This window comes from Sphaerodactylus townsendi, linkage group LG04 (genome assembly GCF_021028975.2).
Source record: "Sphaerodactylus townsendi isolate TG3544 linkage group LG04, MPM_Stown_v2.3, whole genome shotgun sequence".
Lineage (NCBI taxonomy): Eukaryota > Metazoa > Chordata > Lepidosauria > Squamata > Sphaerodactylidae > Sphaerodactylus > Sphaerodactylus townsendi.
In genome coordinates, this window is record NC_059428.1 from 8,507,658 (window position 1) to 8,525,005 (window position 17,348).

At 59.0% G+C, this 17,348-nt stretch overlaps 1 protein-coding gene across 1 annotated transcript in view; it reads left to right on the plus strand.

Moving 5' to 3' along the window:
- The window catches only part of DNHD1 (dynein heavy chain domain 1), a 48,305-nt gene that overhangs the window by 15,810 nt on the left and 15,147 nt on the right, over positions 1-17,348 (plus strand). Inside the window, 11 exon segments of the mRNA XM_048494001.1 lie at positions 3,577-3,702; positions 3,983-4,080; positions 4,261-7,241; positions 7,279-7,345; positions 7,417-7,535; positions 10,087-10,279; positions 11,506-11,797; positions 11,928-13,680; positions 13,798-14,021; positions 14,341-14,545; positions 15,668-15,770. Of these exon segments, the coding sequence (XP_048349958.1) occupies positions 3,577-3,702; positions 3,983-4,080; positions 4,261-7,241; positions 7,279-7,345; positions 7,417-7,535; positions 10,087-10,279; positions 11,506-11,797; positions 11,928-13,680; positions 13,798-14,021; positions 14,341-14,545; positions 15,668-15,770 (6,161 nt within the window).

Sequence of the window (17,348 nt, forward strand, 5' to 3'; positions counted from 1 at the left end):
TTATCTCTGTTGAAACTCATTTTGTTTGTTTTAGCCTAGCTGTCTAATTTGTCTAGGTCATTTTGAATTCTGACTCTGTTCTTTGGGGGTATTAGCTACCCCTCCTAATTTGGTGTCATCTACAAATGTTATTAGCATGCCCTCTATTCCATTATCCAAGTCGTTGATAAAAATATTGAATAGCATTGAGCCCGGGACAGAACCCTGTGGCACCCCACTAGTCACTTCTTTCCAAGATGAAGATGAACCATTAATTAGCACCCTTTGAGTTCTATCAGACAACCAATTAGAAATCCATCTAATAGTAGCATTGTCTAGTCCACATTTCGGATGTGAGGGCGATCTGGCTGCGACATCTGTCACCCCATTGATCGCCAGGGTTGATTCGGCTGATCTGGCTGGCTAGGCGGGTGTCCCCTACCTCCCTCACCGCTCCATGTGCGTCCCTCCCGAAGCTGCGCGCTCGGTGGAAGAGGACGACCATCCCAGATAGAAGGGAGTGTACCGCTCTTCGGGTCAAGGGGTATCACCGATAAAAGCTGGGCGCCTCCCCTGCTAGAACCCATCCAAACAAGCTCAAGTCCACATTTCGCACTTAGCTCACTTGTGCCAGAGAATATTATAAGACACCTTGTCAAAAGTTTCTTTTACTAAAATCAAAGGGTATGCCTCACGTCCCACAGCATTCCTTTGGTCCTACCAAGCTCTGTCACTTCTTTTATCAAAATGAGATAAGATTGGTCTGGCATGACTTGTGTTTCAGAAACCCATGCTGACTTTTTGTGATCACAGTATTCCCTTCTAAGTGCTGGCAGACCGTCTGTCTAACGATCTGCTCCAGAATCTTCCCTGGTATCGATGTCAGGCTGACTGGACAGTAATTATGAAGGTCCTCCTTTCCCCCCTTTTTAAAGATGGGGATAACATTAGCCCTCCTCCAGTCCACTGGGACTTCTCCTGTTCTCCAGGAGTTCTCAAAGATTATAGAAAGTGGTTCTGAGATTACTTCTGCCAGTGCTTTTAATACCCTGAGATGCAGTTCATCAGGCCCCAGAGATTTGAATTTGTTTAAAGTAGCCAGGTGTTCCTGCACTACCTCTTTATTTATTCTGTGCTGAATTTTTCCTACTGTACCTTCTGTTTCTTTTTTTCCTGGATGTGCAGTGTTTCCTTTTTGGGAAAAGACTGAGGCAAAGAAGGTGTTGAGTAGTTCTGTCTTTTCTCCATCCCCATCTCCTCCATGCAGTGACACTATTCTATCATTTTTCTTCCTTTTGCTACGGACATAATCCAAAAAGCCTTTTTTGTTGTTTTTAACCCAGGGGTCCCCAAACTTTTTAAACAGGGGGCCAGTTCACTGTCCCTCAGACTGTTGGAGGGCCGGACTAAAAAAAACTATGAACAAATTCCTATGCACAAATGATTGTAAAATGTTTGATTTCACCTTTCAGCCTTTCTGTCATGGTCTATTTTTAGAACAGTGACCAAAGTATGTCAAGTACAGGGTGGGCTCCAAATATTGTTGCAGGGGAGGGCTGTGGAGATACCTTCCCCTGTAAAAAAAAAAAAGCAGAACTTTCCTTCTTAATGGAAGCATTCCATCTAACCCAAGGATCAGGTATCTTCCATGGGTTCTTTCTCTCCCTAGCAGCCAGCGAAGCGATTCCGCCCAGCCTGGCTGATGCCAATGGGAGTGAGGTGGAACAGAAAGCCTGGAGAGCAACACACATGGAGTATGGCTGGAGAGGAGGGATGGAGCATGAGCGTTGCCACATGTAAGGTTCTGCAACTCTGGGTCAGAGAAAATTCATGGCCGTGGAGATTTAGGGGAATTGCCATCATGTAACTGCAATCAACAGCCAAGTAATGGTTCCTCCTCTCCCTCGAGCCCCCACTGCACATGAATGGAGCCATCGCCGCCATGCCTGGCGGGCCGGATAAATGCCTTCAGGGGGCCACATTTGGCCCCCGGGCCGTAATTTGGGGACCCCTGTTTTAACCTCTCTGGCAAGCCTCAGCTCATTGTGAGCTTTAGCTTTTCTGACTTTCTCTCTACACATCCTGCTTGTTTGTTTGAATTCCTCTTTGAATTCCTCTTTGGTGATTTCCCCCCTTTTCCATTTCTTGTACATGTCCTTTTTAAATCTTAGCTCAGTTGAAAGTTCTCTAGACAGCCATCCTGGTTTTCTGAGACACCCCCCCATTTTTCCTCCTCATTGGAACTGTTTGAAATTGTGCCTCAAGATCTCACTTTTGAGAAACTCCCAGCCATCACGCACTCCTTTCTCTTTTGACCATGGGATCGCACCCAGTAGATTCCTAATTTTACTTAAATCTGCTTTCTAAAAAAATCTAGAATGTGTGTATGACTATGCTTAGCATCCTCTTTCCATTATATAACAAACTCCAGGAGAACATGATCACTCCCACCTAAGGATCCTACCACTTCCACTCCACTAATCAGGTCATCATTATTGGTTCGGAGCAGATCTAAAAGAGCCATTCCCCTTGTTGCTTCTTCCACCTTCTGGGCCATGAAATTGTCTGCAAGGCAAGTGAGAAATGTGTTGGACCTGACTGTCATGGAAGAGTTTGACTTCCAGCAAATATCCGGATAATTGAAATCTCCCATTACTACCTATTTTCTCTTTCTTCATTACAAGGATTTGAGTCATCTGTCTCCAAGAAATGTCCCCATACATCCATCTCTTTCTTCAGACTGGCATGGGGGTCTAGACCCCCACAATTAGATCAGTGTTTTTTCTCTGCCCTTTTATTTTTACCCAGATGCTCTCAGTCTGGCTTGGAGGATTTATGTCCTGGACCTGCTCTCAGCTGTTAACAGTCTTTTATGTATAATGCTCCTCCTCCTCCTTTCCTATTTGATCTGTTTCTCTGAACTAGGTTATACCCTTCCATTCTTATGTTCCAGTCATGAGACTCATCCCACCAGGTTTCAGTGATGCCTATAATATCATATTTGTTTTGCTGCATTAAGAGTTCAAGTTCATCTTGTTTATATTTTCCTGTTCCCTAGCATTTCATACAATGCCTACCTAACCAGGACAGAATTATACTGGGCAATACTTATTCATTTAGGAATAATCATATTTCCTTGCTAAGACACAGCATGTCTAGCACATGGTTTCGTAGATGTCTTGACAGCATCAAACGCTCCCCTGGGATTTGTATTTTACCAATCAGATGATATGTAAGGATACAACAAAAACCGGTACTCAGATATAATCACTTGGGTTTCAAAGGGAGCTATCTTTATTGCCCCAGGAAAAGGGTCCTTTGAGGGGGAAAAAGGGGGGGAAACCCGTGTGATTAAAGAATGTGTCCCCTTGTGAACGAAGGAAGGGTCTTTGGTTCAATATATTTTTAATAATATAGAGCGAAGGCTTAGTACTACTGTCAGCAAGGCTACTATGAAATGAATTCTACTAAGGGTCACACTATAAGTGTATTAGCTGATGATTAGGGTGATCTTGACCAAATTCTGTGTTTCCTGCCTGGCACAACCGTGTCTGCGGCGCCTGAGCATGAAAAGGAGGGGGCCGTTTCTCTCCTCAGACACGGTGGAGCTGAAGGCGTCCGTGGAGCAGAGCCTCTTGACCCTGCAGAACATGATCCTCTCCCCCTACTCCGCGGAGCTCCAAGAGGAGGCTGTGAGGTGGAGCTCCATGCTGCGCTCCTTTGGTGAGGGAGGGGCGGGGCTCTGGGTGCCCTTTGGCCAGCGGGCAGGAGCAGGGGCCGGCTGGGGCTGGCGGGCAAGCAGTGAGCCCAGGGGAGGGTCCCTCCCGCGAGGGAGACTCCGTTTTGGTGACATGCAACTTCTGCTCTGTTCTGCTACAATGGACAACCGTGGCTGCCCCTTTGCAGGACAGCACAAGTCTCCCCCCCTCCCCCCTCCCCCCCCAAGCCTCTCTCTTTTCTCCCCTCATCCCTGACCGACCTTCTTTTCCTCCACGGCTGCAAGAATCCCTCCTGGAGGCCTGGGTCAGTTTCCAGCAGAAGTGGGTTTTTTTGAACATTGTGCTCTATGAGAAGGACATCAGCCTGCCCAGCGCACAGCTGGTGAGTTCCTTGTCCCGCTGCTGTTTTGTTAAGCCCCCCCACTGCCCTTCAGCTGACTTGCCCCCCCCTTGGCTCAGCAACTGCCCCTTTGCCTCCCCCCCACCCCGGACCCTGAGGCCGCCCTGCCTCCCTGCCTTTGGCCCATGCGGGGCCCCCCCTGCGATGTGGTCTTCCCTGCAGGAGTCTCGGTTCCAGGGGGTGGACGCCTTCTTCCGGGAGCTCATGCAGGTGACGTGCCAGGACCCGCTGGTGCTGTCCAGCATCAAGCCGTTGCTCGGCTCCTGCCGGGAGAGCCACTTTGCCGGCGGCCCCTTGCAGGCGGCGCTGACGGAGGCCTCCGGAGAGCTGCAGGGCATCATCCGGGCCCTGGACTACGTGCTGGAGGCCACGCGCATGGCCTTCCCCCGCCTCTTCTTCCTCAGCAACGAGGAGCTCGTGGCCATGGTGGCCACGACGGCCGAGTCGGCAGATGCCACCTCCTGGGCCCGGCGCTGCTTCCCGGGCGTGCGGCAGCTCCACCTGGTGGTGCCCTCTGCCGTGCAGACTGCCAGCACGTTCTGTGCCCTCCCCGTGGAGCTGCACGTGACGGGCCTGGTGGGGGAGCAGGGGGAGAAGCTGAAGCTGTGCGCGATGGTGCCGCTCAGCCGGAAGGCGACCCAGTGGCTCTGCACCCTGGAGCGGGCCATGAAGGAGACCCTCTTCTACCGGCTGCAGGACTGCCTGGCCCAGCGGCTGGCTCTGCGGCCGCAGCTCGACCTGGCCTTCCAGAAGCCGCCCGGCCCCACGGAGCTGCCCCTGCACCTGCTGGTGGAGCACTGGGCCACGCTGGGCACCACCTTCCCCGTCCAGTGCGTGCTGCTGGCCGAAGAGGCCTTGTGGCGGGTGGACCTGGAGGAGGCGCTGGGGGAGCCCGGCAGGCAGGCCATCCTGGCGCTCAAGCTGAGCCTGAAGGCAGAGGCCCTGACCCACTACCTGCGCAACTTCCGCAGCCTCCACACCTGGCAGCCTGAGAGTGACTCTCTGGGGGTGCTGCTGGGGGGGCTCCTGGTGCTCACCATCCAGCAGCGCGACGTCCTCTCCCAGCTGCAGGTGCACAAGGTGAGCTCCCCGCAGGCCTTCGAGTGGGCCCGGCACTTCAAGTACCGCGTGGCCCTGAAAGCGGAGAAAGCCAAGGCTGCTCGGGTCCCTTTGAGCAAGTGGGCAGGCAGCCCCCCCGGCTGCTGGGCAGAAATCCTGGACTGCCGCTGCCCTTACGACTACGAGTACCTGGGGCCCGGCACGCGCCCCCTGGGCAGCCCCTCCCTCGACAGGGCCTTCCTGGGGCTGTTCCTGGCCCTGGACGACTTCTGCTGCGGGGGGCTGCTGGGCCACCACGGGTCGGGCAAGTCCCACGCTGCTCAGGGCCTGGCCCTGGCGCTCGGCCGCCAGCTGGTGACGCTGCACTGCTCCAAGCAGATGCCCATCAGCTGCCTCAGCCGGTACCTCTGTGGGTGCGTGCACGCCGGGGCCCTGCTGCTCCTGGAGTCGGTGGAGCGGCTGGAGCCGGCCGTGCTCTCTGCCTTCGGCCAGCGCCTGGCCGACCTGCGCAAGCTGTGCTGGAGGGTGCGGGAGGCGCGGGGGGGCGGCGCAGGCCCCTCTCCGACCAGCCAGGACTCCGCCGACTCCAGCAGCGAGAGCGAGGAGAAGCAGGTGGCCGCTGCGCCAGAGCTCGGCCCGGATGAGGCTGAGCCGTACCGCCCCCAGGTCATAGGCAACATCCTCTTTGGGGGCCGGCTGCTGCGGGTGCGGGAGACGTACGGCTGCCTGGCCACCCTCGAGCGCCCCCCGGAGGCCCTGCGGCTGGTCATGCGCCCCCTGGTCATCCTGCCCCCTGACTTGACCAGGCTGGCTGAGGTCACCCTTCTGGTGGCCGGCTTCCGGGAGGCCACGCGCCTCGCAGAGAAGCTGAGTGCTTTCCTGTGCCTGGAGGGGGAACTGGGCCCAGCCCCCCCGTCCGGCCGGGCAGCCCTGGTCAGGGAGGTGGTCAGCAAGGCCATCAGCATCTTGTTCAACCCTGCCGCCCAGTGGGACCCTCTCCAGTCCAGGCCCAGGGCCGCCAGCAGGGCCACCTTCTTCTTGGGCCTGGAGGAGGCGCCGGCCGTCATCAAAGCGCTGTGCACCTCCCGCTTGCTGAGCGGCCCCGAGGGCCCCCGGCTGCACCATGTGCTGAACCTGCTGCGGGGCATCTTCCCCGCAGTCACCCTGCGGCCTCCGGAGCCCCCCACCTTCCCGCGACTCCAGAGCGCCTTGGTCGCCCAGCTGCACGAGGAGCGGCTGCACCCGGACTCCCAGCTCCTCAGCACCGCTGGGCAGCTCTTCCAGGCCCTGGCGAGTGCTCCCAGCGTCCTTTTGCTGGGGTGCTCGGGGAGCGGCAAGACCACGGCCTGGCGAGTGCTGGCCAAGGCCGTGAGCCGGCTGGCAGCCAGCGAGGCGGCTGCCTTGGTGCGCAGTTCCAGCGGGCACGGGCTTGGCTTGGCCGCCTCCTTCCTGTCTGTCAACGCCGTCTGCATCTGGCCCAACGCCCTGAGTGTGGCCGAGTTCCTGGGCAGCCTGGAGGAGGGCATCTGGCGCGACGGCGTCCTCTCCCGGCTCCTGCAGAGGGCGGACACCTCTGCCGTGGTCGGGGGGGCGGGGGCCGGGAGCAGCCAGCAGTGGGTGGTGCTGGACGGGGCTGCCAGCGCCACCTGGCTGGAGCCCATCTCCTCGCTGTTCGGCCCCAAGCCTGCCCTCCACCTGCCCAGTGGGCAGAAGCTGCAGCTCCCCGAGAGCGTCAAGGTCCTCTTTGAGATGTCCACTGCTGCCGGGATGCCCCCCTCCATCTGCGCGCACAGTGTGCTCCTGCACTGCAGTGGCACCGGCCTGTGGCAGGGGGTGCTGGCCGGCCTGCTGGGCTCCTCCCTGCACCGGACGTACAGCCTGACCCAGCAGAGCCAGGCCATGCTGCGGGAGCTGGCTGAAGACCTCTTCCCCCGGACCGTGGCCTTCCTGCAGCAGCAGCGCTGCTCCTCGGTCCTGGTGCCCCATGCCAGCCCCCAGCCCCTCGTGGAGCAGGGCCTCCAGGAGACCGCGGCCTTCACCAGGATCCTCCGTGCCCTGCTGGAGCAGCACCTGCGCCGGGAAAAGTTCTGGAGTGTGCCCACCACGCAGCCACAAGGCGAGTCGCCAGCCCTGCCTCCCAGCCCCGACGGCGGTCCCACAGACCTCCTCCGCTCCGCTCCCCCCGGGTGTTGGCCGGGTGAGGCTGGGCAGCTGCAACGTGTGCCTTTCCCCCCAGACTCCAGGGTCAGCTCCTTCGAGACCAGCACGCCCCTTTCTGCCCGACTGGAGGAGACCATCCCTGCGCACCACCACGCCTTGGCCCAGAGCTTCTTCGTCTTTGCCTACATCTGGGGTTTCGGGGGCCACCTTCATCCCAGGTACTTCCATGCAGAGGGAGGGGAAGGGGAGGGCTCAGTGCTGGCTCGTGTGTGGTTTGGGGGGTGGGGTGGGGGGGAAACCAGACTTCTGTTTCGACTGGAAGGGAGTATGCACCGGGCAACACATTGGAAGCAAGAGAGCTTCTCAGAAGGGAGGGAGGTAAGGCTGGGGCTGGGGCCGAGACCCTCCCCAGCACCACAGTCATGCGTGGGTGTGGGTCAGGGCTGCTACCATTTTTCCTCCTAAACAGGAAAGAAGCCCATCTAGGGTTTAAAAATCCTGCAGATTTTGTGTGTTGTCCCCCCCCCCTCACATATTTGTGGCACAGACTTCCTGCTTGTGGAAACCTCTAGTTCCAACCTGGATGAAATTGTCCCCCTCCCCCTAGCAAGAGATGCACGGCTGAGAGAGCCGAGTCCAAAATGGCTGTGACGGGGAGGGGGGGCAAGGCTTGGGGGAAGACGGGCTCTGCAGAGCCGGGCCTGCCTAGTCTGGTGCATCCTACGGTCTTCCTCCTACAGGCCGAACTCTGCAGAAACCAGCTCAGATGACAAGAGCAAAAAGAGATTTCCTGGGGGGTTGGGGGGCTTCCGGGCTGGACGGCTGTCTTCCAGACGTGTTTTCTCCAGACGTTTCGCCTGCATCTGTGGCCGGCATCTTCCCAGGCAAGACGTCCGGAGAAAATGCTACTGGAAGACGGCCGTCCAGCCCGGAAGCCCCCCAACCCCCCAGTGATTCTGGCCCTGAAAGCCTCCGACAACAGAAGACATTTCCTCCCTTCCTCAAGGCGGGGCTGCTGAAGCAGGACGGGGGGGTGGGGGGTGGGTGCAGCAGGCAAGAGTGGCCGCCGAGCCAGCCTTCGATTCACTGGCAGGAAACGGCCAGGGTGCTTAACGGTGCACCTGGTTCCACCAGAGCAAGCCCACGCACAGAGGTGCCCATTGTGAGCTCCTCTCTGCTTTGCTTGTGAAACTGTGGGAGGTGCCATGTGCACTGGTTTTAAGAAAGAGGCCACTGTGTGGCCCACTGCAGACTCCGCTGCAGACAAGACTCACCCGGCCCCTCCTCAGGTTCTGAGAAGGAAGGGATTCATCAGCCCAGACGCGTAGCAGCAGTGGGGACGCCCGGGGCCATTGCTGTCACGTGTCAGGGGCGGGAGGGGGCGCTCAGGCAGCTCATGCCCCGGCCGCAGTTCCCCCTCCCTTCATCATTGCGTCAGCCCTAGTCTCTAGGATCCGGGAGCGCAGAAAAGCCCTGCAGCCACCCCCCTTCGATGCCTGTCCCTGACTCTTTTCTGGGTAGTAAGTCAGCCCCGCCACCCACCCGTCTGCCCGGGAGAATCCACCTGTGAGCTGCTCAAAGCCTCCACCTTGTGGCCGCGTCGCTCCCTGTGCTGCTCCTGCCCAGCGGTCTGTTCCACTTTGGCTCTGGAGGGGGGGGCGGCTGAAGCCACTCGTTGGAAAACAAGGCCAGGTGTGGGCGGAGGGTGTTTACGGAGGTCAGGGTTGGGGCGTTTAAAATGCCAGGACGGGTAATAAACAGGAAGCTTCCGTGGGGTCTTTGCAGGCGTCCCGCTGAGCCCAGGAGAAGCTTCTCGAGGGGAACTCGGGGGGGGGGGGGTTGGCCATCTGTTGCTGCTGCTGTTGATTGATTGTGCTGTGTTGCTGTTAGTGGATGCCCTGAGCCGTGTGGGGGAGGGGAGGATACAAGTTGGAAAAATAAATAAATAAGGGGGGGCATTTCTCCATGGCTGCCTTTACGAGACCCTGGTCAGTTACACACGAGGTGTCTGCTGCGTGGTGGAGGCAAATGTTTGCTGTGGCAAGATTTCTTGTGCCAACGTATTTCCTCTAGGCCCGCTTTCACTTTCCACTGTCTCCGCAGCAATCAGATCCACTTATAGCATGATTTTAATTTTGCTTTGCTGCCAGAGCAGGACAGATTTGACAGCGGGAACAGCTTTGCCCCGGACCTCTCCCTCCACCCGCAGCCAGACACACACACACACTAAAAATATGTAAAACTAATAAGACTGGCCGATCAGCCCAAACACCCAATTTGCCCACGCGTTTGATCAGCAAACTGGGACATCTCCAGCCTCGTAGTTTCATGCACGAGCCGTCCGTGATTCCAGACCCCGCCGGGAAGAGCCCGGTGGTCCCGAGGCCTGGCTTTGCAGCACATCACGAGGCAGACGGTGGTGAACCCGGGGAGCTGAGCAAGCGGCAGTGTTCATGTTGTCCTTTTGCAATTTTGGAGTTTGCACACCGCCATTACTCCCCCCCCCCACACACACACTTCTCACCATGAAAGACAATCAGTGTGGGGGCAAAGTGTACAGATGCCGTATCCAAAACTTTAATAGTCTGCCTATAGCGGCTGAGCCTCTCCTTCAGAAGTGATTCCCCCACAAGCCCCTCTTGACCCAAGGGTGGGGGGAGAGCAGTTCCTGGGCCGTGGGTGAAACAGTCTTCATGGGCCGGGGGCGGGGGCGGATATTGTGAGGTCAGAGCTGCTCTCAACTGCACCCCTCCCGTCCCCTTTGTGCAGAAGCTGGCCCCTCTTTGAGCGGTTCGCCCGCCAGGCCCTCTGCAAGAGCCGCCATCCTGTTCAGCTCCCTCCGGCGGCTTCTGCTTTTGACCTCTGCCCCCGGCCGGAGGATGGAACCCTGCAGCCGTTTGATGGGCGGTACCTTTATTGCCGGGTCAAGAGCATCCCTTCCACCTTCTGTGTCCTGCCACAGGTATGAGTAGACGCTGGGTAGCATCTTGCCGTGTGTGTGTGTGTGTGTGAGAGAGAGAGAGGGGTGGGTGGGGATGGTTCCCAGAGCTGGAAGTCCTGGGAGAAAAGTGCCTCACTCCCCAGGATGTGGTCCTGGGCGCTGGCCTGGATGGACAAGGACAGCTCTCTTGGTGGCAGACAGAGCCCTCCATGCTTAGAGGCCACGACCCCCTCAACCAGCCCCCGTGTCCAGCCTGTGCTGCAGCTGAGACAGCCACGTGTCTCCCGTGGCCCCTGCAGAGACAAAAGGATGGTCTGGGCCGTCCAGTCCTGGCACCCAGGGTCATCCACAGGGTCATCCACAGGGTCATCCACAGTAGTTGAAGGGTGGAAAATTAGGACAGACACAAGGAAGGACTTCTTCACTCAGCACATAGTTAAACTGCGGAACTCCCTGCCCCAGGATGTGGTGATGGCCACTAACTTGTTGGCCCTCAAAAGCAGAGCAGCATCTTCATGGAGGGGGTTCCGCTGGCTACTGAGCTCCATGGCCCCGGCCCCCTCCGGTCCCAGAGGCGAATTGGTGGCTCGCTTGGCCAGCTGCTGGGGAGCACGGCGGCGGGGGTGGGGGGGATGCTGTGGCCGTCCCTCCTGCTGGTGGGGCTGGTCAGCCTCTGGGCCTTCCTGCACAAGCTCCTGAAAACATCGTCAAAACCCTCCATTCATCTGCACCCACCCACTCGAAAACACTTCCTGGCCACCATGTTGTGGTTCTTCCATTTTAAAAAACTTCTTCTGAGATTCATAGCTACATATAAATATATATATATATATCCGGCCTGAGCTCAGAGCGAGGAGGAAGTGTGGGGAGGGGTCGTCGGGAGGCCTGGGGGAGGTTTCACAGAGATCACGCAGCAAGTGAAAATGTTCTCAAGGCGGTTTCACAAAAAGAACCACCAGGGAACAGCGTGCAAATAAAACGTTTTCAGGCTAGAAATGAAACATTTTGGGCTAAAAGCCATGCCCAACTCCACGAAGGAAACATTGCATTTCTCACTTGGAAGTGTTTTTAGTTGTGTTCTGTAGCAAGCCAGCCCCCCACCCCCCACATGTGAACAGGATGCTGAGCCAGACGGCTCTTCTGTCTGCCCCGTCTGGGCTGTGGGCGCTGTGTGACAGAGAGGCAGAGCCTGAGCCCCGTGCTGGGCTGAGACCGGTGCCCCCCCCCCCCCGTCTCTCTCTTGGCAGTACGAGCGAGCGCTCTATCTCCTGGACCTGCTCTTGGGGAGCAGCCAGCCGGTCCTCCTGGTGGGGGAGCCCGGCTGTGGGAAGACGTCCTTTGCCGAGACGCTGGTGCAGCCCAACCACCTGTACCAGCGGGTGTGCGTGTCCTTCATGCTGAAGGCGTCCCACCTTCGCCAGCTGCTGCAGAAGAAGTTGCGTGAGAAGGGCCCGTTGCCCTTCGGCAAGCCTGTCCGAGCGCGGGCCCAGAAGGGGCACTTCCTCTTCCTGGTGGAGGACCTCCACATGGCCCCCCTCGGTGAGTGGCAGAGGGAAAGACCAGGACCATGCTCGGGCCTCTGGGGATCTTGGGAGGAGGGGGCCGGGGGCTGGGCGACAGGTGGGGGCCGTGCCCTTTCCAGCATCCTCCTCCTCCTCCTCCTCGGCAGATCCCGCTCGGGGGGTGAGCCTCGTGGTGGAGTCTCTGCGGCAGGCCCTGACCCACCAGCAGTTCTATCACGCTGACACGCTGGAGCTACAGCGCTTCCCGGCCGGGGGCTTCAACTGCTTCGCCACCCACTCCGTCCCGGTGCCGGGGGTGATGCCGCTGTGCCCCCGCTTCGGCCGGCTCTTCAGCACGGTGGTGCTGCCCAACCTGACCCGGGAAACGCTGCTCAGCATGCACATGCCGGCCACCTTGGCCTGGGTGGAGAAGTTCCCGCTGCTGACCCGGCACGGCGACTTGGCTGCCACCCTGGTCAGGGCCACGGTGGACGCCTACGAGGCGGTGAGCAAGCAGTTCCTGCCCTCCCCCGCCTGCTGCCTCTTCCACTTCTCCCTGCACAGCCTCCGGCAGGTGTTCCGGGGGCTCTTCCTGCTGCGGCCCCGGCCAGGCATCCACCTCAGCTGCCCGCTGGAGGAGCAAGGGGTCAAGTCCATGTTCAGCAGGCGCAGCGTGGGTGGGTCGCGGATCCCCACCGGCACCAGCCACGCCGGGGTGCTCTCCATCCGCCTGATCGTCCGCCTGTGGCTGCACGAGGCTTTGCGCACCTTTGGCGACCCGCTGCGGGGGAGGTCCCAGCAGGCAGCCTGTGGGCAGCTGCTGATGGAGATTGCCATGGCCAATTTTTGCGCCAGGCGCCCCTTCCCGCACGCAGCGCCCTCCCTCGGCCCCCAGAGCTCTCAGCCGCCCAGCCGGAGCCACATCTCCTTCTACCAGTCCAGCCTGTCCCGGTCTTCTGCCTGGGCATCTGCCTTGGAGGAGGAGGAGGGGGAGGGGGAGGAGGAGGAGGATTTCCTCCCTGACCCGGAAAACCTCCAGGAGTTCCCTGTCAGCATGGAGGCGGAGCACCCTGACCTCTGGGATCCTGTGCTGCACGCCCCGGCCCTGGCGCTGGAGCCTCCTGACTCGAAGGAAGACCCCGCCCTGGGAGGGCTGCAGGCGGAACCGGCGAGGGCAGAGGTGGAAGAGCAGGGGGCCAAGAAGGGCGAGGCCGCCTTGGTAGTGCCCTCCCCCACCCAGCGCCACTCTCAGGCGCCCCACCCACTGTCCTCCCGCCGGGCCAGTCTGCCCAAGGCCAGGCGCCGCCTGTCCTCCAAGAAGGAGAGCGCTGGCCCGCTTCTGCCCACCCACCTTCTCTTGCTGCGGGGCGAATTGCTGGGAGACATTGTGTTCAGCCAGGAGCTGGGCCCTGAGCAGCACAGTCCTGGGGTCCACAACCCTTACCAGGAGCGGCTCTGGAGGACCTTGGAAAGCCAGTTGGCCCCCTTGCTGCCCCCCGACTTCCTGATGCCCGCAGAAGTCCTGAAGCATGTGGTGCACCTGTGCCGCCTGCTCTGCGGCCCGGAGAGGCATGGCGCCCTGGTCTCCTTCCGGCGGTGCACGGGCCGGCAATCGCTTGTGGCCCTGGCCGCCCGGGCCACTGACTCCCTGCTGATGGAGCTGCCTGCGGAGTCTGACGAGGCGCAGGTGCTGGCGCTGCTGAGACTGGCCAGCTGGGAGGCAGGGGTGCAGGGCCGGCGGGTGCTGCTGCTGGTGCATGCTGGCCTGAGCACCGGCCTCCTGTACCTGGTGCTGGCCCTGATGGCCGAGGGCACGTGCCCGGGGCTCTATGGCCCGGAGGACATCATACCCGTCGTCCAAGCTCTTGCTGAGCAACAGGTCGCCAAGCGCTCCATGCGGGAAGACCTCCTTCTGCAGAGGTGAGGGGGCAGGGGCGGGAGGGGGTGGGGCTTCAGCACTTCCCGGCTGGCCGTGGGCTCCAACTGCGCAGCCGGTGAGGAGGGCATTCAGCATCGGCCTCTCTTTCTCTGGGGCAGGTTCTTCCAGCTGGTGCGTGACAACTTGCACGTGTTCCTGCTGCTGGGGAGCCCCAGCGGACAGGGCCCGAGCAGCCTGGGGCTTTCCCCCTTCGCCACCACCGCCCTCTCGCACCTGCTGTGCAGCCTGAAGATCTACCAAGCCTGGAGTATCACGTCCCTGCAGGAACTGGCCTCCAAGCAGCTCCAGGGGAAACTGAATCAGGCCTCCGCCCTCTCACCCGGTGGGCACCATTTCCCGGAGGGGAGGGGCCAAAGCGCACGGGCAGCATCCGCATCCTGGCCCTGAGCAGCCCTTGGGGGTGCCCCCGTGCGCTTCTCACGGCACCGGAATCCCAACATTACGTACCGGGGGGGGGGGGGGGGGGGGGGGGGGTTGGTAGAAAATCAAAATGACTGCCTCCTTTGCCCTGGGTGTCATCCCTACCCCCCCACCCCCACCCCCCGAGCTACCCCTCTGCCACGGCCCTGTGGCTCCCTAGCTTGTGGGTGGGGCCCGGGGAGGCTGTCTCTGAACGAGGCGCGTGGTCCCTTCTCTGTCAGGGCGCAGCTCCCTGCAAACCAGCCAGAACCTGGTGCCGTGCGCCGCCAAGGCTGCGGCCCTGATCCACAGCATGGCCTCCACCTACGCCAAATACTTGGCTGCCCACCTGCCTCTCGTCACTCCGAGGAGCTTCCTGGACCTTCTGGACACCTTTGTGTGGCTCCTGGGCCATTTGCAGGAGCAGAATTGCCAGCGAGTGGAGAAGTAAGTAGGAATTCTGCCCGCCCCCCAGGACTGGTCAAGGCGAGCTCTGCTTGGTTCCCCCGGGCTTCAGGGCCCTGATCACCCCCCCCCCCTCAGTTTCCTTTGTAAGGATGCCCCCCCCCCCTCAGTTTCCTTTGTAAGGAATTTGAGCAGCAAACGTGACTCTGTGCAGGAACTTGTTGGTGTTTCCTTTAATCAGTTGGTCTGCAAATGTAAAGCAATATATTTGGTAATGAAAACCAAAGGAAGAGAATGTCAAATTCTGTACTCCAGAGAAGAGAGGGTGTTCCACTCAGGCCACTACCGAAGTCGTATGGTGTGGTGCTGGGTGGCCCCTCTCAAGAGGAGTCTCGGGGTGCTGGGCAGGATGCAGAGGGGGGGCTGAAAACAAGGGAAATGGCTGAGGCTCAGTGGGACATGACAGGAACTCAGAGAATGGTGGTGGGCAGGGGGCAGAGACAGCATTTCACCCTTTCTCTGCCATCCTGAAATCGATGGGGAGTGGTCAAGGCAACCGGAAAGGAGCCCTTCCTGACCCAGCAGGTAACGTGTGGAATTTGCTGCTCCAGGGTGTATTCATGGCCCCGAGAGTGCAAACAGACGGGGCCAGCTGAACCTGCACAGTGACATGCAGTCTATCTCTGAATATTGGTTGTGAGAGGGCAGCCCTCAGGCCTTCTGAAACACTTTTCTGGCCGATGGTGGAAATGGGGTTCCGAACGCTACAGGCCTTTGTCGGATCCCGCCGGGCTCATCTTCCTTTTGCCGACACCGACTTCATTTAAGTGTTGCTAAAACTGGTCCGGCTCCACAAAACCTGCTGTGTTCCCGGCCACACCTTCCGCGTGGCCATTGTGGCCCTGCCTCCACACACACATACACACCCCCGGCTTCATTCTTTGAAAAACAAGTAATTAAGAATGGAACATGCACAGAAAAAGCGGAATGAATTCTGCCTGCGACGTTTGTCCGTGTCGTGGGGCCCTCCCTTCAAAGGGCTGAGGGCGGCTCCTGGCCTCTTTCCTTCCTTCTCTGCTTGATGCGCGCAAGCGCCCTGCGAGGTAGACGCGGCAGAGAGGCTGGCTGGCCTGAGGTGAGGGCAGCGTATTTCCCCACTGACAGGATGAAGCTGGCTCTGCACAAGATGGAGGAAGTGAGCGAGAAGCAGCAGACCCACTCCCGGAACGTGCGGGTCTTGCAGGAGAAGCTGGAGAAGATCAAGCAGGTGAGTCCCGCCTGCCGCCCGCCCTGGTCCCCGTCCCGAGAGCCAGCCCCATCCCGGGCCAGAAGGCCCCGCAGTCCAGAGCTTGGCCAGGTCTTCTGGGTCCGCAAAATGATATTGGCCCCTAGGAGAAGGAAGAAGCTTTTCAAAAAGCATTTGGCTGGGGGGTGAGGTCAGATGCAGTGGGGCCGGGGCCGGGGCGGGCCCCAAGGCACAGCCTGGCGCTGCTTCTGCCCTCAGCAGTCGGTGGTCAGACAGGGGGCCTCCTCCCGAGAGCAGTCAGGTGGTGCCAAATGGGTGGCCGGGAGGATTAGGTTGTGATGGGGGTGGTGGTGCAGGTCTTGTCCGATGTTGCTTCAGCAGCAGCTGCCACCGCAGCACAAGGATCAGCAGCACGTGACCGAAGTTGAGCTGTGGCAGTTGTTTGGTGGCTGCTTCCTCCTCCCACGCCTGCCATTTTGTGGGCGTGCCATTTCCTGGCGATGGGAGGAGGACTGTCACGAACTTGGCACTATCTCTTCTCAAGTGGGCCATCGTGGGAGTCAGTGGGAGGGGGGGGGACTTCGTTTCTAAGTTTGGTCATCAAGCCTCGGGTGCAAAAGCCTCAGCTCAGGTCTCAGCTGAAGGTCAGCCACCTTTCCTGGCCAGGGGTTGAGCCTGTAACCTTTTCCTCCGTGCCCAGCTGCACTGTGCCCAGATGTTTTGGATGGGAGGTCTTTGAGGACGCCCGGTTCAACGTGGCAGAGTCATTCGGGGAGAAGGTGCCCATGCTCCGTTCCATCCCAAACATTTTGTGCATAGAACTTTCCGGACTCTTGTGCTGTGTTGGGCACAAAGCCTGTCGGCTGCCCCTGCGAAGCAATCTGTTCTCCCCCTTTCTGCCCTCTGCCGTGGGTTTGTCCCGAGGGAGGGAGGGAGGGAGGGAGGGAGGCTGCCCATGTGTCCCTGGCCGTCAGAGGTGTATCTAGGCAAACTGGAGCCCGGAGACAAAACCTGAAGTTGGCGCCCCCACCCCCACCCCGTATGAGTGGCCACCCTCCCCCACCATGACCAAACAATGATTTTTTGCACCAGCTCACAAAACCCCAGCAAAACATACATGGCTCTCCACCAACTCTCTTTGCGAATTTTGTCCTCACACCAACCCTGTGAGGTAGGTTGTTAGCCTGAGAAACAGCTCCAAGCCAATGCAAGTGTGTATTAAGCATGTAAATCTCTCACAAATCACCCCCAGCAAAACATTTACCAAACAAATGTCAGCATCATCTCTCACAAAACACCTCCAGTGGAATCCACCCCCAAACAGCATCACTTTCAATGGTGTTTAAACTAGGGAGCCCAGGTTCTTCTTTTAAATCCACCTTAAAGGGAGAATCTGGGGTCCACAGTTAAAACAACATTGAAAGTGATGCTGTTTTGGGGTGAACCAAACCTTACCTAACTTGGGTGGTATCATCAGGAGAGTCTCCTGAAAAATCCCTGAAATTGCGGTGCTGCTAGCCTAAAAACTGTACCCCCTGCAGGCCAAAAACTGAAAAAACACGCAAACGAATCTGGAATTTTTGCGCCCTCCACTAGGGG